Raw genomic sequence first — 24,408 nt, forward strand, 5'->3', positions numbered from 1 at the left:
TTTGACATAAAACAAAATTCTAATCTAAATTAAATAATTGAACAATAATGTTATCAAATATAATTTATTTTAACGTTATAGCATATCTAAAAACTACATTTAATTATACAGTCACAATAATTTATGGATTAGAGTTATAACCTCTTATCACTATTGCTTTCAAGAATCTTGCATATGTCTGACAATCGGACGACTTTGACAGGCTCATTCGTTTACGTTTTCGAACTAATCAGACGGCATTGTGTCTCTTTTTAACTAGAATAAAATGAGAAGGAAAATATCATCCGATTCTAAAACGAATTTACATAGCTCCGGGTGAAAATAAAACGAATTTATGGAAAACAGCGGAAACATAGTTGTACATCAACAAGTTCTTTATATGATATCATTATTTTCAGCTTCTAGTTTTGCTTTTCCTTTAAACCTCACTGTCCCAGTCCTAATCACAACGTTGGTCGCCATATGCGGCCCATTCGCCAAAGACAGTTGCGCTTATTTCGAAACGTTTCCACGCGAAATTACCTATTTGTTCTTCAACACGCCACCACTGCTCTATCTGAAAGACTTTGTCGGTCACCAACATGCGTGGATATGGCTGGCATGGCTACTATCACAGGTAAGTCTCGTTCTATTTTCAGTTCTTGTGAAATAAACCTATTTCTATCGATAGTTTTGGATAACTCAATTCATCTGGTCCAATAAGAACTCAAAATTATCTACCACCGAACAATTGTTCATGCGACCTATGTACGACGCCTTCCTCATCGACCAATCGTTGGCTCTGAATCGAAGAAATGTGGTTGACCGAATAATAAAAGTTAAAGGTAAGTGAAAATATACCTTAGAGGGTTTTGAATTCCCTGTAATCATTTTTGCAACAATACGTCATTAATTTTGTTCCACTGACATTGGTAGAACTCCTCAGTAACACTTTAATTCCGTTTTAGTACCTTCTAATTCACTACATTTTGCGTTGTTCTAATAGATCCTTTTTCATCGTCAGTCACAATACACCATAGTAAACTGTTGATTTTTTACGGAAAGCAATAAAACCACGATGGTGAAACTATCTGAAATAACAGTTACAGCATAAAATAATAGAGAGAAAACTTAATAGATGTCTTTGGAAAAAAAAATCGCAACTTCCAATATCCAGATGGTACTGGGACACCTGCAAAGAAATGATTTTGTTGTAAAGGCATTTAACTGTTTCTTAAAAAGATTTTACAACGCAGATATAAAAACAATATATATAAAAATATACAAATTTATAATTTCATACATTTTTACATAGACATATAAATATAAAATGAATTTCATATTTCATTAATGGTCTTAATTTAATGGGATCTATTACAGTTTTGCCTTTGTGTTTTATTACTTTGAAAATAAATTCCTCATCCTTCCGTTTTCAGGAAGATATCATTCTAGTAACTGCTTTAATCCAAGAATACGTCATACTTTTATCTTCCATATTCTTAACATAATAATTGTAAGATTTTATCTTAAAAACCATTGCGTTTTTTTTTTATTAATCTCTTAGAACGCCAACAATCTACCCGTGGGCATTAAGTTACAACAATCCTAACATGTACAAGATCACTTCAGTAAGTGATCTATTATTCAACTTATAATCCAAATCTTATTCTAGATACTATTCTCACTTGTTTTAAAGTCTGCCCTAACTTATTCTAAAGACTATTCCAACTTATTATAGAGATTATTAAATCTTATTGTTTTGTTGTCTTGTCTTGTTGTGTCTATGTGTCTTAATCAGTTCATATGGTAGTTTGCGTTTGAGCCTACGCACTTCACTGTCATCGTGCACACTTAACTGTTTGGCGAGTGTATTGGGTTGCATTAATAGTCTTTCAGAGTACTTCGCAATTGAAATAATATTCTTTGTATAATTAATATTTTTTACTATTTGACTTTTTTTGTTCTCAAGCTGAAGCAACTGAAGAGACAACTGAAGTTGACGAGGACAAGATCACCAAGATATACGCATGCGGTACAATGTGGCACGAGACGCGAGAGGAGATGATGGAATTCTTGAAGACTATTTTGAGGATGGACGAGGATCAAGCGGCCCATCGAATAGTAAAACAATATTTACGTATACCAGTAGAAAGCCACTATGAATGGGAAAGTAAGTAATTTATTTTAATAACGATTCGTAAAAACGAACGCATAGCAAATACGCAACATACGCTCGTTAACATGAACTAATTCAAGCCAATGTAGTTCACGTTATTGAAGTCTTATTAAGAATCTTAAATTAGCATTATTACAAGAATCGATAAATAAATATTGATGATCGTCCTGTGATCGAGATTTGACCGCAAAAATTTAATCACTCACTAAGCTATTTTAAATGTCAATCAAATACATCTAATTTCCATTAAGTTTCAATAATCAACAAAGTATTAATTAATAAGTTTAAATCACTAAATAACTGAACATTATAAGAAAAATATCATGAGTAAGATAATCATGAGAACTAAATAAAAATCAATTTTCTTATAATAATTATAACCATGAAATATTAAATTAAGTAATAGATATTTGTATATTAACGAACTCAATAAGGCACTCTTTTATAACAGATATTATATTAAAATAATGTATTTATAATCATTAAATGAAAACTTAGATCTATAAATCAAATAACTAAAATAATTAAATTTAAAATGTTTAAAGGATAAATTGTCATATAGTTATATATTTTATTCCATTAATCATTAAACATATTAATATTTATCAGCGGTTAAAATATTTACCAAATTACTGTTAATAATTCACAATTTCTTCTATTTGTTCCATGTGCTCCATCTAGGCAAATTATGTAGCTTTTTTATTTTACCTGGATATTGTTATTACTTCATTTATGTATTAATATATTTTTATCAAACAATAAATTGAATAGAAAAACCAGGCTTATTAATAAAATAATAATTTCTTTACCTACATTTTTAAATTGGTATGCAGCGTTCTTTAGTTATTTCATATAATATCCGGGAATCTTATCATTACAAATAAAACATGTTTGATACTTCTTTATTTCAGCTCAATATCAAGCTTGGTTAAAAAATTATATAGCTTATACGTCAGTCAGTACTTCAATGGGAACATAATCCTCATCCTTACTGTCCATATGTTCCTTCTTGTTATCAGTATTAGGATTCACCATTCTCACTAAGTTAACAACATCCAAGAATGCTCTGACAAAATTATCCGCATTCTATCACTATTGTTCACTAACTACACGATCTACCTTTCTTCATTAAGAATATTCCAGGCTATTAACTGGATATTAGATCAGCACATGGTCTACAAAGAGACGATAGATGTGTCTAGTGCCAAAATGTGCCCTAGCTGATAAAAATATTGTTGAACTCAAGACGGAGCTATGAGGGACTCTATTGTTTAAAAGATAAAATATTTAAAGGAATAGGCCCATCGTCCAAAAATAATTGTAAATGTCGAGGAGAAAAGAGAAGGAACTAACTAGAGGGAAGATTTTTATTAGAGGGAAAGGAAATTCGTCAAGTCCAGGGGAGGTGACAGTGGAAATAAATATATTATAATAAATAAAAATATATATAAATATATAATCATTAAAGGAAATATATTCTAAAAACTTAAGTCTTTTTCTATAAATTTCAAGATTTGCTTTCTCATTTCGGTTCCAATTTTTTTACCATCCTCGCAGTGTTATTTTAATACAAGTTAATCTTCATTGCAGCTCACATATTTTTCGATGACGCCTTCGTACGGAAATCAAAAGATGATAATGACCCCCATGTCAACAGTTACGTCTTGGATCTAGTAACCACTATAGGAGAAGCAGCTACTGAAGTTCATAAAACAACCGGTAAGAAAATCTATTCATTATATATATATATATATATATATATATATATATATATATATATATATATATATATATATATATATATATATATATATAGTACAATCTATTCCAATGATAAATATATTCACTACCAACAATTATAGTTAGGATACGTCCACCAGTTATATATCCCACACCATATGGTGGAAGATTGGTTTGGGTACTGCCAGGCAAAACGAAAATGATAGCCCATTTGAAGGATAAAGCAAAAATCAGAGCGAAAAAGAGGTGGTCTCAAGTAATGTACATGTACTACCTCCTGGGACATAGGTATGTAAATAAGGTTTGTTTTTTTAAACGCTTTAATTTTCTTGCCACCCTCTCCATGTCTCATCACATGCAATAATTTAATGAATTCAGTCGAACAATTATTGTTTTATTTTATTTTCGACTAAAAACAATGAAAACTCAATTTCGATTGTCAATATTGGTTTTTTACGGTACCACGATTACTCAAATCCACGTTCTAGTCATTTTTATATTAATAGTAAAAGTTCTACAATACCTCAAGAAAATATAATTTGAAAGAGTTCGAGAACAGCTATCTTTCTATTATGATTTGGGTGACAATATTGTTCTCTCATGATGGGTTGCAAATAAATTAATATAGACTTATAAATTAGTTTTAAAGAATTTACAACAGACGGTGTCACTGTCCAGTATGTCTCATTTCATCCAAGTGTGAACAAAATATGTATCGAGTGAATCGCACTTGCGGGAAATTTTAAATTTTTACTCCTTTTTGAAGAAAAAGATGGAAATGAAACAGAAGCTCATCAAATGCTATATGAAGTTTATGGCAACCATGCTCCGTTGATAAGGCACGGACTAACACAAAAGTAACACAAGAAACCATTTCCAATCACTTGAACAACATGGAAATGTTCCAAAAGATTGTATATTTTGTGTTATATGAATTGATATTAAAAAACATTGAAAGGCACTTGGTAATTTTGGCTTCGTACTGTTACTGGTGATGAAAATTGGATCCATTACAATAATCAAAATGTAAAAAAAAATCATGAGACCACCTAGTCATACAAGAACTTCACTGGCAAAGTCAAGTATCCATGGATCTCCGTTAATATCCTGTATTTGGTGTGATTGCTATTGCTATTGTATTCTATGAGCTGCTAAATTCTAGCGAAACTATCAATGAGAATCACTATCGACTAAAATTAATGTAAGTGAGCCGAGTACTGCCCGAAAAAAGACCGTAATACGAACAAAGATACGATAATGTCATTTTTCATGTTTCCAAACCGCAGAAAACATAGCTGGAAAAATTAAAAAGGGAAGTGCTACCCCATTTTCCCCAACCTATTTTCCAGAGCTCGCTCCTTCATACTAATTAGTAATTTTTCCACCGATTTTTCATAACCAAGCTTTATATTTATAAAAGTCCTTTAAAGCTAATTTATAGTCGAGTAGATCTCCAAATTTTTTTCAAATTATGCTGACGGTGAGACTCACGAAAAAAAGAATTTCGTGTATGTGTGTGTGTATAAACAATGTAAAAACTGTATTACAGAATTATGGATAACGAGGAATTCACTCCGGAAAGAGTAAAGGTCATCTCCAAAAACACTTACATCATGGCTTTAGATGGAGACATCGATTTCCAACCCGAAGCCGTACATTTACTAGTCCAATACATGAAAAAGAACGATTCATTGGGAGCAGCATGCGGACGAATACATCCAGTAGGTCGGTCTTCAACCGAAACAACATTTGTACTAGATTAAAAGTTACTATCGTTGCAGGTTCCGGAACAATCGCGTGGTACCAAGTATTCGAGTATGCCGTGGGTCATTGGATGCAAAAGGCAACTGAGCACGTGATTGGTTGCGTACTCTGTTCTCCCGGCTGTTTCTCCCTCTTCAGAGCCAGCGCCCTCATGGACCACAACGTCATGGCCCGCTATACCACCAGATCGGAAGAAGCTCGTCACTACGTCCAATACGATCAAGGCGAGGACCGATGGCTATGTACTTTGCTGCTTCAGAGAGGATACAGGGTTGAATACTCAGCAGCTTCCGATGCTTATACGCACTGTCCCGAAGGTTTCAACGAGTTTTACAATCAAAGAAGGAGATGGATGCCCTCCACCATGGCTAATATCTTGGATCTGCTACAGGACTCCAAACATATCATTAAAGTGAACGACAACATATCTACGCTGTACATTTTCTACCAAGTACAAGGAATTGAGATATCATCAACAATCCTGTTAATCATTCTTACGATTTTAGGTCGTGTTGATGATTGGTACCGTTATAGGTCCTGGTACTATTTTCCTTATGTTGGTGGGCGCTTTTGTGACGGCATTCGGGCTAAACCAATGGAGTGCGTTCATGTACAATCTTATTCCCATTGCGATATTTGTTCTAACGTGTATATTTTGTGATTCCAACACACAGGTTAGTAGAAAATAAGTTCTAATTACAATCATTTCGGCGCTTGTATGCGTAATAATGAGATATTATAAACAAACGTCTTGCTTTGACATATATAATGGCATTGGTCATTTTAAGCCCCAGTATGCCTCTCGCTCCATATTTCTTAAAATATTTTTCATATGTAAGGTTTTAGTCCCCATTTGTATGTAGTGGTACTCTCTGGGGGCCTAATCCACCTAATTGACAGTTATTCAAGTGTATATAAATAACACTCTGACGCTTAAACAAGTAATAATCATCCCGACGACTATTACCACAATGCTTAACACATGGTCCCCTCAGATCGTAGTGCAGTACTAGTAGTATAATATAACACCACCTTTTAAAGACAAGACCACAGTAAACTGTATTCCACTAAACTTCAATCCACATTTTGTAATCTTACAGTTTCAGCAGCGATACTTTTTCCCGAACTCCACTATTAACTATGCCAAGAAACGCTTCGAGTAACCACGGAACGATTGGCAATCCAACGCCAACCTGCCTTGTTTTCTTAATAATCAACTTTGTTCCGATTGAATGCCTATTAACACCATTCATAACATATGGTCCTCTCAGATACTATTCGTATAATATAACATCAATACTTACTTCTCTAACGTTTTTTCCATACCACAATATTTCAGGAAAACAAAGACAATGAACGGTTAAGTAATTCGGGCTTTTTGTTGATACTTTTCGGTGCCTGTAAACCAACATATTTTAATTTATTAATTTTTACTTGACTCAAATGTCAAGTGAATAACGACGAATCCTATTCTAACTGCATTTACAAATAATAACAATAATTATACCACTAATCTGGAAAAAATGAATATGGATTTTTAATACTTTTTCCATTCCTATCCATATTCTCTATTCACTTTGTTTCATTCTTATTCATCTGTCTGTAAATCACACGTATCATCAAGAGCGCGTCAACAGACTCAAAATTATTTTATGAGAAAAATTTTATAATTTGCTTGCCTCGTTCAACATTTAGGCTTTCATGACGATCTGACAAATAATAATCACTAGGCGGATCAAACTGCAATAATTTAGAATAAACCAAACAATTATCTATGCTAGTAATTATTTGTTAAAAAATGGAGCTTCTCATCAAAACATCTTGATTTACACGTTTTCTCACCCGCAACATTTGATGGTCAAACTTTCAGATAATAATTGAGTACACTATATACCGACTATCCTCCATACCATAACATGTAACTTCTATCCATTTTTTAATATATTTTCTTTAGTTCTCTTGAGTCTGCAACTTAGTTCCTTGTTTTCCAAGAGCTGCAGCATTTCGGTGCTAATATGGAAGTGGAATCTTGTTGCGAATGCTTATTTTCCTCTCTTACAAGTGGGATCCGAAGGTCTCGGTTTAATTGGTTATTCCTAGAGTATCTGGGAGCATCTACAATACTTCTCAGAACTTTATTCTAGAAAACTTGTATTATATTGACATGAAACGTTCCCACGATATTTTTTTTTAATTTTAATTCGAGTTCCTTTTTGAGCAATGATCATCGGTTGAAGTTTTGCTTCAAGATTCATCCCAAGGTACTTTTAGGAGGACCCATCGATCCTATCTTAGCCTCTAATGTAATAATGTTTATGTACTAACACTGCCGTTTTTTAATTAAATGCACCTCACTATACTACACTACAAAATATCAAATGGTTTGATTCTTTTTCTGTCTGTGTCTGTTCTAATGTTATCCAAGAGTTGTATTACTTCCATGTTGATATAAGAATGGACGGTATTATGTTGTACTGCAGTTTTCTCATTGCTTCTTCGCTATTGTCTCCAACAAAATGTTGCGTCATCAGTAAATTTAGCTACAGTAACATTTTCTTTTTGTGGTGTGTTACATGTATAGAATACGTAAAAAAACAGAACCCAAAACACTGCCTTGCGGTGCACCTGTTTTTGTTTTTTTTTTGCCGTTGAGTAAAGCTTCTTTTGTTTAACTCTAAATGTTCTGGCCGAGATGTAAGGGTTTAATAGTTCAACGCATTGCTTCGATAACATTTTATGGATTTTGTACATGTCCCTTATCCCCATTACAATTACTTTAAAAATATATAATGATTATAATCCAATGATAAACCAATTTTTCTATTATTAATAATTTCAATTTTTTTAGCTCACAGTCGCAGCTGCTATAAGTGGTTTCTACGGTTTAGTAATGATGGCGGTACTAATTGGTGTAGTAATGCAGATAAATCAAGACGGTATATTGGCTCCTTCATCGCTGTTCTTCTTTATTATGATGGGTAGGTTACCCATTAAATTTACTCAATTAATAACAATAAATAACTCGATATTTCCTTTGTAGGTGAATATATAGTTGCTGCTATTATACATCCGAAGGAATTCTACTGTTTGAAATACGGTATCATTTATTTGGTTACTGTTCCAAGTATGTACTTGTTGTTGGTCATCTACTCAGTCTTCAACATGAACAACGTCAGTTGGGGAACCAGAGAAGTAACAGTCGTTGCAAACAAATCTGTAAGTGTTATTTGAATCAAACAGAAGAATACATTATATCAAGGAATTAATTATTATCATCTATATAAACAAAAATGAATCGCTGAAATGTCAAAACCACAGTAACAAATGTATATTAAATTTGACCGATTGGGCTATTGTTAAGCCTTAAAACATTTAAACTAATAATGATAAAACGTAATAAATGATTCTAATATTACTGTATCGATTCAGAACTCATATAGATTGTTTTTAATTATCAAAGGAAGGGGCACAGGAAGAAAAGAAAGAGGAACCCATCAAAAAAGCGTTATCACCGGTGATATCAATGGTATACAAGGTGCGAGATTTCTTCGCTGACTGCTTTAGCGATTCCAAACATCTGGTATTGATAAGCAACTCTTTGGTGAACATTGAACAAAAGACCGGACATATCGAGCAAAGAATCGACTACCTGGAGAAAATCACTTTAGATCCGGAAATGGCTGAACCACGAAAAACAATGTCAAAAAGGAAAACGACCATAGTTGAAGGCAAGTTTCTGTTAATATTTTTCCATAATTACTATTATATCCTGTATACAAGGGATAGAGAAAATAATATGAACGTGATAATATGAATATATATTGAATACTAAGCACTAAGACTTTTCGTATAGTATAATCACCTTTGCCATCGCAACATTGAAGTTTAAACTGTGTTTTCATAATTTTCATAATTTCTTCTATTGTATTCCTGTAAAAAAAATAAGGAAAACGTCGTCTCGTTTTTTTATTTCTGCATATACACTGGATATATAACACTCTAGGTCACTCTATAACAGGCTCACAAAAAATTGCATCATAAACAAATTCAAAAAAAATCACGTTATAATTTCTTCTATTAATCTCTTAAAATGTCAACAATCTGCCAGTGGACAATAAGTATTATATGATTTCCGTTATATAATATAACCATCCAAACATGTAGTATTCTAACTTATTTTAAAGTCTATCCTAACTTATTCTAAAAACTATTCTAACTTATTCTAGAGATTATTAAATCTCACTCTAGTGTCTATTAAGGAGTTCGTATGGTAGTCTGCGTTTGAGCCTATGCACTACACTGTCATCGCACACATTTAACTGTTTGACGAGTGCATTGGGATGCACTAATACTCTTTCAGAGTACTTTACACTAACACGTCAAATCACACTCGTTATGGGTTCTAAGGGGATATCGCGTTGAATCAGTTTGTTGGACACGTAATATGGGGCATCGACGACGACTCGCAATACTTTCTTCTGGAACTTCTGGCGGATATCTACGTTAGATTTGCTAGTGGTACCCCACAGTTCAATACCATAGGTCTAAATGGGCCTAAGTATTGACTTATACAGCAAAACATTATTACATAATGATAATTTAGATTTACGCCCTATCAACCAATACATTTGGTTTAGTTTAAGCCCAAACTGTTTTCGTTTTGTCATTATATGTTTTTCCATATCAAACGTCGATCATAATGCATTCCCAGATATTTAACCTTGTCTGCTTATGGAAGTTCATGACTATTCAATTTTACTGACGGACATGTTCTTCTACAAAAGGTAAATGTCACAGGGGTAGATTTTGTCTCATTTGCTTTGATACGCCATGTTTTCAATCACAATTCGACTTTGTTAAGATGAAGTTGGAGGTTTCTTGTGACTGATATTGGATCCTCGTCTGACGATAAAACTGTTGTATCGTCAGCATATGTTACAACAGTAAAATTTCTTGAGGTCGGTACGTCAGCTTTATACAATAGATTTAACAATTGACCAAGAACACTGCCCTGCGGAATACACGAACATATTGAACGTGCTGTGTGGCTGTAAGTCGGTGTATTCGTCATCCTGTTTGACAATAAAATGTCTGTCTGTGATGTATGATTTCAGCAATTGAAAGTGCGTATGGGGCAAAAGCTTTTTCAATTTAACATACAGTCCATAAATGCAGCGGGGCAATATTTTTTATCGTTTAAGTTTTTGTTAATTTAGTTGACTAATCTATGTATCTATTCTGTTATTCCGTGATTATTATGGAAGCCAAATTGATGGTTCGGAATAATATTTATCTCTTCTACGATTATTTTGAGTCTCTTAATGTATAGTTCTCTGAAAAGTTTAGAGATCACAGGTAACAGGCTTATAGGACGATAAGAGGAGTCAGGATAAAAGGACGAGATATAGAGAGGAATCTTTTGAATGTTTCCCAGGTTTAATACTCATAATTTTTGGAGCCACTTTCCAAGTGCTAGAAAAGTAATTAAGTCTTAGCATGGCATTAAATATGACTGCTATTAATTTCCTGAGAGCTCTTTCAAGATTCTTCTAGTAATTAGATCAAAACCAGGAGCTTTTTTAGCATTGATTTCCTTACGTATTGTTTGTTTTACTTCCTTGACAATAAATTTCTCATATGGCAGATCCATTTGAAACGGAGTGTTAAGCAAGTCAACTATGTTATTTTCTTCTGTTGCGGATATTTCAGACAGGTACGGATTAAATACTGTGTTTAGGTGTTTAGAGAAAACTTCCGCTTTATCTTTATCATTTCTAGACCAGGTATTGTTATCAATTTTAATGGGTGCACTATGTTGTTAAGTTTTTTTAATGAATTTTGTTACTTTCCAGAGAGAATATTCCGTTGCATCAGTTGGCGTTAACTTTTCTAAATAATTTTAAATTCCTTGATTTTGTTCCTTATTTATTAACTCTTTCAGCTCTTTTGTGGCCTTGTTCAATTTTCTCTTGTTTTGTTCTGTTCTGGTTTTTCGCAGTTTTCTCTTTTCAGCAATTTTTCGTTTAATTGTAGATGAAATATGATTAAACTTTTGATATGTCGCGCTATTAAGTGTTGCGTACCATGCGACCCCTTGTATAATTTTTCTTTTCTTATATTTTTACTGCAATGTATGTATCTCTTTCTGTATCGAAAGCTAAACTAAGGGATATTAGACTGTCCAATTTATCTCCAAATAATGACCAGTTAGCTTTGGTGTTATGCAAATAAGGTGGTTTTGTCTTGTTGAGAATATTTGAGTTCACTGTTATAATAACTGATGAGTGATCAGATGGTAGATCGAAGCATGATTCAGCTTTGCACGTTTTTTGATATCAATATTTTTTTAACAAAAAAATCTATGGTATCTAGAATTTTTTTTCTAACTGACGACCAATATGTTGACTCACCGGTAGGGATATACTGTAAATTATGTGCCTTCATTGTTTTGACCAATTCTCTGCCTTTTGGTGTTATTAGTCTAGAAGCCCACATAACATGTTTTGCATTGTAGTCTCCTTCGGCAATGACTCTATTACTCAGTGCGTTAAAGAAACCCTGGTATTGTTCTGCCTTGTTGTTGTGTTTAGGTGGACAACATATAGCACTAATTGTTAATGGCCCGTTCACTTCTTGAATTTTTACACTGGTGGCTTGTAAATATTCCTCGGAATATTCGGAATCCGTAATTAATTTCTGTCCGTGACAATAATTAATCCAACTAATCCAATGCCAACCACTATCATTAATTTCCTGTTTTCGTTGATATGGAATAAATATAGAAATAGTTTATGGATACAATATTTAGCAACTATGTTTTTGAAGACAATTTAAAAGCCTAACCTCAAAGTTTAACAAAATGTAACCTTTACAGAATTAATTTAAAAATTGATTAGACTATACTGACGCGCCCCATATTTCAGGAGCTAGAGCATCAAGACTATCTGTTAGACCCAGAGCGTCTACAATGCGTCCATCTACACTCAATCCTCCCAGCGTAAGTTTTCAAGGCGACACCATAGCCGATGATTACGACTATTACGACGATGAAGAATCCATTGGTATGCCAGATGACCTCCAGAACAACAGCTGGTTCTATGATGGCGATTTAATAAGAGGTAACGTAACCTATCTGGATAAGAAAGAAGAAATATTTTGGAAAGAATTATTGGACAAGTATCTACATCCAATCGAAGATAATAAGGTTAGCAACTCTCATATCTATATCACAATACAATTTTTCACTAATATCCGTTACCTTCATAGGAGAAGGTCGCAAGAGACTTGAAAGATTTAAGAGACAAGATGGTGATGAGTTTCTTCATGTTAAATTCGCTGTTCGTATTAGTAGTGTTTCTGTTAACGTTACAAAAAGACCTGATTCATCTCAAATGGCCGTTTAATCCCACCGTCAATTTTACATATACCGGAACATCAACAGCAAATGAGGTAAGCGAAATGTAAACCTAAAAGGGATGTATATAACAGGTATGTATTCAATTGAAAAGTCCCCGGCCTACCATAGTAAAACACATTTTCTTTGGCAAAATTAGTTTTTTTTTATTCAACATAATTCCCTTCAAGGGTGATATATTCATTATACCCTCCAACTTTTCGATACCATTCAACACTTTTTTTGAAATACGGCCGTTTTTCAGCGAATTCGTCCTTCAGACGGTCCAATAACGCTATGTAATAGTAGCTGTTGATGGTCCTTCCTTTATAAGGTAGTTAATGAAAATTATTCCATGCCCATCCCAAAATACAGACGCCATAACCTTGCCAGCCGACTGTTGCGTGTTCCCACGCTTTGGAGCGTATTCATCGTGTGCATTTGTCACATATCGATACAAAAACTCGAGTTTATTACGCTTGATCATCTTCAAACACTGCTCCGAATCATCAACTCGTCGTTGTTTTTGGTCAAAAGTGAGCTCGCGCGGCACCCACTTTGTACAGAGCTTTCTCATACCCAAATATTAGTGAATGATATGATATACACGTTCAATTGATATCTTTAGACAGTCTTATATTTTATTCAATTTCAATTTACGGTCATTCAAAATCATTTTGTGGATTTTTTAAATGTTTTCGTCGGTAACAACTTCTTTTGGGTGCCCACTGTGTTAACCGTGTTCGGTGCTCATCTCACCACGTCTAAACTTAGTATACGAATCCTTGATGGTTGATTTTCCTGGGGAAGTGTCCGGAAACTCTGTATCAAGTCAAGTTTTTGCTTCAACTGTATTTTTTCCTTTCAAAAGCAATATTTTATCAACACGCGAAATTCCTTTTTATCCATTTTTTTCACAATAACATAAGTTGCTTCACTCAAAATACTATAATTCACAAACTAGACTAACTAAAAAACACATGGATTTAATTCTAATAGTGCCATCATGTGTCAGGCCGGGGACTTTTCAATTGACGTGTTATCTTGAGTAAACTATTATTATCTACGAAAAAGGATTTTCTTTAATTTGAAGCTTTATTGTGAAAAACGAGTACGTATATTGTATTCAAAGTATTGTCCATCGATAGCCGCTACTTTATCCATCTTTCATGCATTTTACGAATTCCATCTCAAAAGTACCATGTATCTTTTGTGGCTATCTACGTATCGACCCATTTTTTTAGTATCTTCATTAAAACTGAAGCACTACTCAGACAGATCACAACTCGGAATAAGAATTAATCAGAAGGACCAAGGTCTGGAGAATACAGCGGGTGGGGTAGCACTTCCAATTTTAATGTTTCCCCCAAGTATGTTTTGATCGGTTTTGCAACACGTAGTTGAGGGTTATCATAATGAAGAATAACATTGTTGTCTTTGCTCGTATTCCTGCCGATTTTTCGCGCAGTACTCGGTTCAAACGTATCAATTGTAGTAGATGGCGATCCCCATGGACGGATTCCCCGAGTAATACCTTCAATTCCTCGTCTTCAATTTTTCTTCGCTGTCCACAATGCTCTTTATTTTCGCTGTCAAGAACGCCACTTTTATAACGTCGAAAAGAGTATTCACATGTTGAAATCGGTTGGTCATGGTTACCTTTACTGTAAGTCAGAGTAATTCAGATATTGTCAACGCACTAAAAATTTTTTGAGTGTCCACACTCAAAAGTTATGCCTGTGATGTACACCATCAGTCATCATTATCGTCATCATCACATAAAGTTGGTTACAAATGTATCCGATGCTATTTAATACGTATTTTTTTCTTTGTTCTGGTCAAAAACCAGACGGTGAAATGCATGACGCATACCTGGTCGCGGAGACTTGCCCTGGAGTGACGAGTTGCACCGAGTTATGTGGGGCTGTCTCTAGGTTTACCAATACACTAAACCGAAACCGTCTCACAGTTGGCCTCTGTGGGTCGCCATTGATACTGCATTAAATTTGGGGATATGGCATCCGCTAACCGGACAGCTGTTATTGGGCACGAGGACCTGGCGAAATAACAGATAGCGAAACTAACTATTGATTCGCGAATATAAGTTAACAAAAAAGTGGATGCTGTGATATGGGGGCGAAGTTATGACTGCAGAGACAAATGAGACCGTTTCAGCCTGGAAAAGATGAGGTTAGCGGTGGCGCGGTGCTAAGCTCCCAGCATGACGACCAGCTCGTGAACAAGCGCGTTTTCAGAAAAACTTGTGCTGAGTTGTTGTTTGTGGAATGATTTTGATATGAAATGCTTGATTTCTGGAACATCAGTTTCCCTATGAATTTGATAATTTCTGACAAAATCTTCCATGGAGTATTTAAGATTCTCCTGAGGAGCTTACTTTGGAAAACTTGAAGCCGTTTCACCTGGTTGTGTGTAACAAACTTGAAGTACACATTAGATCCGTAGATGAGTATGGACCGAATTAACATCTTGTACAATAAGCATTTAATGGTGATCGGAAATCTGCTAGAAGGGCAGATCAGAAAAGATAGCAGGTTTGCTATCCCCGAACCTTTCTGGTTTGCTTTCTATATTTGGGAATGCCAACCGAACCGTCGGTCGAAGTGGAGATCTAGATACGTGACGTTATCTAGCCATGCAATTTTTACGGTGTCGATCTTAAGTTGCGAGATTTAATACACAGTAGCACCATTAAAATTCTCACATGCATTGTTAACGAACATCTACAATGAGTTGATAGAAATAAACTGAAACTGATAGAATTAGTAACACCGCAGAAACTAAACTAAAGAAAACCTGCTAACTAACAAGGCGCTACTACTACAGAAAAGAAAAAAAAACTCAGGAAGATGCATGCGAGCTTCTGGGCATCCGAGAATGGAGGAGAGCGACAGAGTTGGAGGCAAAGAATAAAGGAGGCCAAGGCCCCCTTTGGGCTCATCTGCTAATCATAAATCTGATATAATATTTGTTATTACATCGACTTATTTCGTCTCGCAACATCGCTATAGAAGTAGACATCGACGACAAAACAATTTTGAATAATTTATATAAGACTGAATACCAAAAGAGAGACAGGGTATACAGGATTTTTGGGCTTGGAGCCATTTTTCATGGCCACGCACAATACGATATAGAAAACACTTCTTTTTGGCCTGGAAAGTAGACAGTTTTGATCTGGAGTTCGAAATAACAATTTCAGCCAATTCGTGTTGTAAACACTTTCCCCTTTTGGATCTTACTTCAAGCCAAACAATGAAAGTAATTAATATCAAAAACATAATTTTGAACGTTCCATGATTAGAGTCTAAATACAATGAATAACTCCATAATACCAAATGGAAAACTGTTATTTGGTGTAGAGATATGTTAAAGCAATCGAATTTAATGGTTTTTACAGGTTAACTAATAAATGTGTATTTTTAATGATTCGCATTTTCATTAATAAATATCGCTAATCAAAATACATCCAAATACTTAATATTAAACTTTGTTTTACAGATTCTACTAACCAAAACTCGCCTGGAACTGGAACCTATAGGATTCGTCTTTCTTATTTTCTTCTTCGGCTTGATGGCTGTACAATTTGTGGCCATGTTACTCCATAGATTCGGAACTTACGCTCAAATCATGGCAAATACTGAGTTGAACTTCAATCTATTCGACACCAAGGTACATATTTTCACGTTTTAAGGCAAACAAATGGAACGAAACACGCGATTTATTTTAGATCGAAAACATGACAGAAGACGAGCTGTTCGAAGGAGATCCAATCAGAGTATTCCGCAAGTTAATCAAACTGAAAGGAGTGAATGACGACGACGAAAACGAGGATGTCAATAGTCACGTGACGAGAAGGAGTACCGTTGCTCTTCTGATGCAAAACAAAAATAAAAAGAGAGCTGTCATCAATGATCTGGACACGGCATTTGCTGCCCGTATGAAGAAGTTCCGCAACAATGAAAAATGTGAGTATTTTTTAAAATTCGAAATTGTGTTAAAAACACAGACTAAGAAAATATTAATAATATAATTCGTCAATATCTGCGATTTTTTGGCTTGACATATATTATTTGGGAGCACCAAAGTGAAACATTTTTAAAGAATGCTGCTTTCAGCCAACGCCAAGTGTCGCCTATTGAGATGATGACGGTGACTAACAAACACAAAAATATTGTATTTATTATAACGAAATCCGATTAATCCTCTTTAACCAACAATTCATATGTTCAAACTATCGAGGAAAATCTAAATCACAACGTTTTAAAACAATTGTACCAATTACACCTTTTGTAAACCATAACCTGAAGAATATTTACATACAAACTTAATTCCCATGCCTTAGACGCATTCTTCATTTTTAATTTTATTAATCATTAAAACTCAAAGACAACTAATATATAAGGAAGTACAATACAAGGAAGTACAAGGTTTCCTCATAGTTTCTCACGATAATATAATATAAAATCAATCAGTGAACATTTGGAATAGGATTAAAAATATTTCAAAATGTTTAACCTATAAATTAATTTTAAATCAACATGTCGACATACATATTTAATGCTTGTTTGAGACTGAAACATGCTCCAGAATATTTTAAAGTTGCTTAAATAATTATGCTTAAAAACCTATCAAAGTGACCTGCTACCTGTGAAATCAAAATTATTTTAGAAACTTCTATTAAAACATAGTAAATCATATATAGAAATACCAGATTTCCAGTTCGGAGTTGCACTATCTTATCTTTTCAAAAGAACATTTAAAGTCTGGCATAAAGGGGTATTTACAACACACAACCTATATCAGCAGGAGTTCCCCAAAATATTGTTTTTGGACTACTTCTGTAAGACCCCAAGACCATGGTGCATTGTCTTGGTGAAGCAGTACTTTCTTTTTCTTCAAATGCGACCGTTTTTCGGCGATTTCGTACTTCAAACGGTCCAACCACGCTACGTAATAGTCGCTGTTAATAGTCCTTCTTCTTTCAAGGTAATCAATTATTCCATGCGCATCCCAAAATACAGACGCCATAACCTTGCCAGCTGACTGTTGCGTTTTCCCACGCTTTGGAGCGGGTTCATCGTGTGCAGTCCACTCGGATGACTGTCGATTGGACTTTCGAGTGAAATGATGGAGCCATGATTCATACATTGTCATATATCGACGCAAAAACTCGGGTTTATTACGCTGGATCATCTTCAAACACTGCTCCAAATCATCAACTCATCGTTGTTTTTGGTCAAAAGTGAGCAACTACTTTGCACAGAGCTTTCTCATACCCACATATTCGTGAATGATATGATGTACACGTTCAGTTGATATCTTTATAGTGTCTGCTATTTCATTCAATTTCAATTTATGGTCATTCAAAACCATTTTGTGGATTTTTTAAATATTTTCGTCGGTAAGAACCTCTTTTGGGCGTCCACTGCGTTCACCGTCTTCGGTAGTCATTTCACCAAGTCTAAACTTCAAGTATACCAATCCTTGATGGTTGACTTTCCTGAGAAAGTGTCCGAAAACTCGGCATCAAGCCAAACTTTTGCTTCAACTGTATTTTTTCCGTTCAAAAAGCAATATTTTATCAAAACGCGAAATTACTTTTTATCCATTTTTTCACAATAGCACAAGTTGTTTCACTCAAAATGCTATAATTCACAAACTAATGATCCGACAGCTGTCAAATTTATACACGCATCCTTTGAGAGTTAGGGCTAACTAAAAAACATAGGGACATATTTCTAATAGCACCATCTATGTGTCAGGTCGGGGTCTTTTCAATTTACCTGTTATATATATTAGAATCTTATTTGTTTTACTGCCACCTGAAAATTATAACAGGCAAGTATTACTACAAATAATTGGACCTAGGCGTGGAAAATAAACATTAACGAAAGTAAATCTGTACATACGGAGTGCATATATAATCAGATGACTTAACCACCAATTACAAGAAATAATAATATAATTCCCTATAGCAACAACGCCAAGTATCTCGGAATTAACCTTGATACAAAAGTTCGCTGAAAGGAACATGCAAAAAAGAGAAATAAAGAACTGGAATTCAAATATAGGAAAATGTATCGGTTAATTGGAAGAAAATCACAATTATCAGTACATAATAAATTGCTATTATATAAGCAAATATTGAAACCTATATGGACTAAAACTAATATAAATTCATTATAAGATTAAGTATTGCAAGAAGTACTGTACTGTATCATTGAGATACTACAAGACTGATTGCTAACATCTAGACCTTCTAGATAAAATTACTAGATAAGTGATGATAATAACTAGTTATTATATGGGTGCCATGTGGTTTAAAAACTAAAAAAATCCTTAAGTAATTAACTAATCAGTAAACATTGCTTTCATCCTAATAGAATACTAAAGTTAATCAAGTGATCAAAATTACAAGTCTAATTACTAAGGGTAATATTATAAGTAGCTGAAAAAAAACACATTTTCATTCTGCAGGAACGAGGCTCATTGAAAAATCATTAGGGTCGTTGCGGTAGCAACTCGTTAATTAGATTCAGTAAAGGTGTTTTATTTTTCATTAAAACTGCGAGTAAATCAATGTTATCAAAAAGAAAAAGTTTCACCAGCGCGGTTACATTAAAAGTTAGCTAATTAGCTTCCTGAAACGTAACGTTAATTCCAAAAATATATATTTCATTATTAGAACAAATTTCAGAAAAACAACGAATAAAACGGATACTGTTTGGTTTGTGTTTAATATTTTATGTATAAAACATTTACAATAACAAATACACTTAAATATAGTCAATTGTGTGTTAATACTTTATAAACTTTGTTAAAATCTGCTTTTATAGTATTTTAGGAGTTACTTTATCTTAGTAATTGCTGATATGCTGTCTCCCAATACGAATACCCTGTTAGAATCTTTCTTTATAGTTAATTTTGCTCTTTTATTAAAAATTATTAAATTATTAATTATATATTATTATATTTACTAAAATATATTTTCCATACCCTCTTTCATTTTGTAAGCCTTGCCAGTTATTGGTAATGTAGAATTTTTCATATTTAATGTTAACCAGTGTGCTGGAAACATTTTGGAACTTTCAATGGATCTTATAGTTACTTTACCGGAATCTTTCTTTAATTTGATGATGACTAACCCAGTTTATGGATTAGTTTTAAAGGATTTTTAAATTTAAAACTTTAATGTGAAAAATCAGAACATCGTGAATGTTCAGCTGTATGTTTTTTCAATGTGTGATCGCCGATTTCTCCATCAATTATGGACCGGTTTTCAAAATTCCTTTCGAAAGAATGCACTTCCGAGGTGGTCCCATTCTAAGTTAAGATCTAATAGGGGGAAGGGGAGAAACCGAGGAAAAACCTCAAATTTCAAAGGCACGTACAATGTTTTCACATATTTTTTATCCTTATTTATTCCTTATGTATTTTTTGAAGTCAGTATAACTATGCAACGTTTGATGTTATCCACTAATCGATCTATTTTTGGCATCTTGATATTTGAGGCATTGCTCAACTCTTCTTAACTCATATATCGGAAGAAATAGTAATTTTTTTATATATATATTTTAAAGTCTCCTTTTACAGACTATGGGTTTATCTAGACTGGGCCTAAAGTTTAACGTGGGCTCTGAACCGCGGTCGTCAGCATTAAGCCTACCGACTGGCGAGTAACCAACTTTAGAAATCATCCCAGAGACATCCGGTCTTACCCAGCCTGGTTACTGGCGTGACTGGGATCATTTTCCTTGTCGGATTTTACACTCTTGTCTAGAACATTCTTTTTTTTATTTAAATGCGGCCGTTTTTCGACGATTTCGTCCTTCAAACGGCCCAATAACGCTATGTAATAGTCGCTGTTGATGGTCCTCCCTTTTTCAAGGTAGTCAATGAAAATGATTCCATGCGCATCTCAAAATATAGACGCCATAACTTTGCCAGCCGACTGTTGCGTTTTCCCACGCTTTGGCCGATTCATCGTGCTCGCGCGGCACCCACTTTGCACAGAGCTTTCTCATACCCAAATATTCGTGAATGATATGATGTACACGTTCAGTTGATATCTTTAGAGTGTCTGCCATTTCATTCAATTTCAATTTACGGTCATTCAAAATCATTTTGTAGATTTTTTTCGGTAACAACCTCTTTTGGGAGTCTACTGCGTTCACCGTGTTCGGTGCACATTTCACCACGTCTAAACTTGGCGTACCAATCCTTGATAGTTAATTTTCCTGGAACAGAGTCCCAAAACTCAGCATCAAGCCAACTGTATTTTTTCCCTTCTAAAGGCAATAGTTTATCAACACGCGAAATTCCTTTTTATCTATTTTTCACAATAACAAATAATGCTTCAATCAAAATTCTATAATTCACAAACTAATGATCCGACAGCTGTCAAATTTATACATGCATCTTTGAGGGTTATGGCTAACTAAAAAAACATATGGATTTAATTCTAGTAGCGCCATCGATGTGTCAGGCCTAGGACTTTTCAATTCACCTGTTAAAATGTACCGAAAAATAACATTGTTGTGTCTTTGCTCGTATTCCGACCATTGTATCGATAGCGATCTCCACTGATGATTTCATCAAGTAATGCTTTCAAATCTTCATATTCAGTTTTTTTGGCTGTCCAGAATGTTCTTTATTTTCGGTATCAAAATCACCACTTTTGAATCATCAAAACCAGTACTTACGTGTTGAAATTGATGAAACATGTCTACCATAAGCTCTTCACAGCTTTCCATGACCTTCGGTCGCCTGTTTCTTCAAATTGAATTAAAAAAGTAAAACTTTCCACAAATGCTATTTATTTGGTACAAATTTAGACTTTTTCAATGCACTGAAAATATTTTTTATTTACACTTCGACGAAATAACACTTACTGAAAAGTCTATTAGTGAAGCTGGTTGATGAAATTGTTTTAAAAGGTATTTAATGTGATTATTACCCAGTGGTACTATGTGTTGTAAATTCTTTAATACAACTTGGGAAGCTGAACATGTTCCTCTGAAAATTATCAAATCCATTTGAGGTCCGAGTCGCGATGAGATGATGTCATATTTCAATTTCTTTTTTACACAGTAGTGGATGTAATTATACGAAAAGTTTTTAGAAGCAAATTGACGATCAATATGATGCTACAAACTCCTTGACCGATCTGCTGTTCGCTGATGATAGCGCTATATTCTCTGATATATATATATTGAGGCTTCTAGCATCCTTCATCATATTAATTCGCACTGCAGAGCCTTACGGTTTGAGAGTTAAAGAAGAAAAACCCAAAGTATTGACAACTGACAGATCGCCTGTTACTGTAAATCTCAATAGGATCTAATTGGAACAAGAAGTACAGAAGTTCAAGTACTTGGGATTAATTAATTAGCCAAATAGGCCAAACTTCATTAGCTTTTGCTTCTCTATGAAAAAATCCGCCTATTCCGTAAGACTTGGACATTGTTAAATTCTGATATCTGTAAACTTGACGGATAGATGAGATGATTAAGATAAAGTCAACATGTTTACCTGCGATATTATAGTAGAAATAGACCAATTTAAGTCACAACATTCTGGTTTATCATCAGTGTCCTTATTAGAATGATAAGGCAGCTTTGTAGTATCAGCTAATTCGTAAACTAACTTTTGAAACTGATTTTTAGCAGCAGAAATACTATTATTTATGTAATCAGCCTGATAATAAAAAGGCAGTAATTTATTACGAAAATGGTTTTATTGTTTTTCGAAGTATTCTTCATGATGACCAACGCATGTCTTCGTAATACTGTTTCCACTCCGATTGAGATGCTTCTGTATTGCCCTTTACTCTGTAAGACTTGGACATTGTTGCATTCTGACATCCGTAAATTTGAAGTTCTTCAAATGCGATGCTTAAGACAAATTAAACATGTTTATCTCCAGTATTATAGTAGAATAGAAATAAACTAATTTAAATTACAACAATCAGGTTTATCATCATTGCCCTTATTATAATGATGAGGGGACTTTGTAGTATTAGCTCATTCATAAACTAACTTTTGAAACTATTTTTGACCAGCACCAAACTTATACTACACTATTTATGTCATCAGCCCGATAATAAAAAGAGAGTCATTTAATACGAAAATGGTTTAATTGCTTTGCGAAGTATTCTTCATGATGACCAACGCATGTCTTCGTAATACTATTTCCACTCCGATGTATTGCCCTTTACTCTGTAAGACTTGGACATTGTTACATTCTGACTTCTCGGTAAACTTGAAGTTCTTCAGATGCGATGCTTGAGACAAATTAAATATGTTTATCTCCAATATTATAGTAGAATAGAAATAAAGTAATTTAACACAAGTAACAAGTTACAACAACCAGGTTTATCATCAATGCCCTTATTATAATGAAGTCCCCCCTTCCCCTTTGTAGTATCAGCTAATTCATAAACTAACTTTTGAAACTATTTTTTACCAGCAGCAACCTTATACTACACTATTTATGTCATCAGCCCGATAATAAAAAGACAGTCATTTAATACGAAAATGGTTTAATTGTTTTTCGAAGTATTCTTTATGATGATCAACATATGCCTTAGTAAAACTTTTTCTACTCAGATAGAGATACTTTTGAACAGCTCCTTGATCTGGAAGACTTGGACCTTTTTACATTCTGGTATCTTCGATATTATATTAGAAATAAACCCATTGAAGTTACAACAAATAGAGCTCAGATGCCCGAAAATATAATTGAAGTTAGTTTCCGCAATTAATCGGAAACCAACACATGACAAGCCCCATATTACCACCTTCACGTTTATGTGCCTTTAATATTAGAGCATATAGTGAGAAAACAATGTTCTTTAATCATTTACCATATTCAGATATCTCAATGAATGTCCATTGTCTACGATTACATTAAAAGATAAACTCGCATTTAATAGCATTAGAGTGTATAGACCCCAACACTTAAATTACACTTATTTTCGTTCCGGATGGAATGAATGTTTGCATAATTGAAAATTCTCTACTACGGCATTCAATTTGTATGTATCGCTCTAAAAAAGTTGCCATTTGGGAAATTACGTTTCCTTTTAAATATCAATGTATTTTTTGCTATACCATATAAATGTAAATAAACTGGAAAGAATATTGAGATGAAGTTGCAATTATCAATTTACTCTATTTTACATAATATACATTTATATTCGACGTACTACTTTGAGAAATTATTGTATCTTAAATCTTATATTATCTTAATTATTTTATTTTAAAGTCTCCTTTTTACCAATAAGGGATAATCTGAAGTGGACCTATTGTTTAACGTGGGCTTCTTACACAGCCTG

The 24,408-nt window shown here is 34.0% G+C and overlaps 1 protein-coding gene across 1 annotated transcript in view; it reads left to right on the top strand.

The window, feature by feature from the left end:
* LOC143191018 (chitin synthase chs-2) overlaps window positions 1-24,408 on the top strand; it is a 45,648-nt gene that overhangs the window by 18,979 nt on the left and 2,261 nt on the right. Inside the window, exons 8-22 of the mRNA XM_076395658.1 lie at window positions 399-616; window positions 671-824; window positions 1,949-2,149; window positions 3,746-3,874; window positions 4,018-4,183; window positions 5,445-5,620; window positions 5,677-6,110; window positions 6,166-6,333; window positions 8,508-8,637; window positions 8,700-8,875; window positions 9,120-9,387; window positions 12,583-12,863; window positions 12,926-13,108; window positions 16,572-16,742; window positions 16,801-17,038. Of these exons, the coding sequence (XP_076251773.1) occupies window positions 399-616; window positions 671-824; window positions 1,949-2,149; window positions 3,746-3,874; window positions 4,018-4,183; window positions 5,445-5,620; window positions 5,677-6,110; window positions 6,166-6,333; window positions 8,508-8,637; window positions 8,700-8,875; window positions 9,120-9,387; window positions 12,583-12,863; window positions 12,926-13,108; window positions 16,572-16,742; window positions 16,801-17,038 (3,093 nt within the window). The remainder of the gene's footprint in view (window positions 1-398; window positions 617-670; window positions 825-1,948; window positions 2,150-3,745; window positions 3,875-4,017; window positions 4,184-5,444; window positions 5,621-5,676; window positions 6,111-6,165; window positions 6,334-8,507; window positions 8,638-8,699; window positions 8,876-9,119; window positions 9,388-12,582; window positions 12,864-12,925; window positions 13,109-16,571; window positions 16,743-16,800; window positions 17,039-24,408) is intronic.

The sequence above is a fragment of the Rhynchophorus ferrugineus genome, unplaced genomic scaffold, assembly GCF_030347505.1.
Source record: "Rhynchophorus ferrugineus isolate W39M unplaced genomic scaffold, kcgeb_rfMv2 rfM2, whole genome shotgun sequence".
NCBI classification, from domain to species: Eukaryota; Metazoa; Arthropoda; class Insecta; order Coleoptera; family Curculionidae; genus Rhynchophorus; species Rhynchophorus ferrugineus.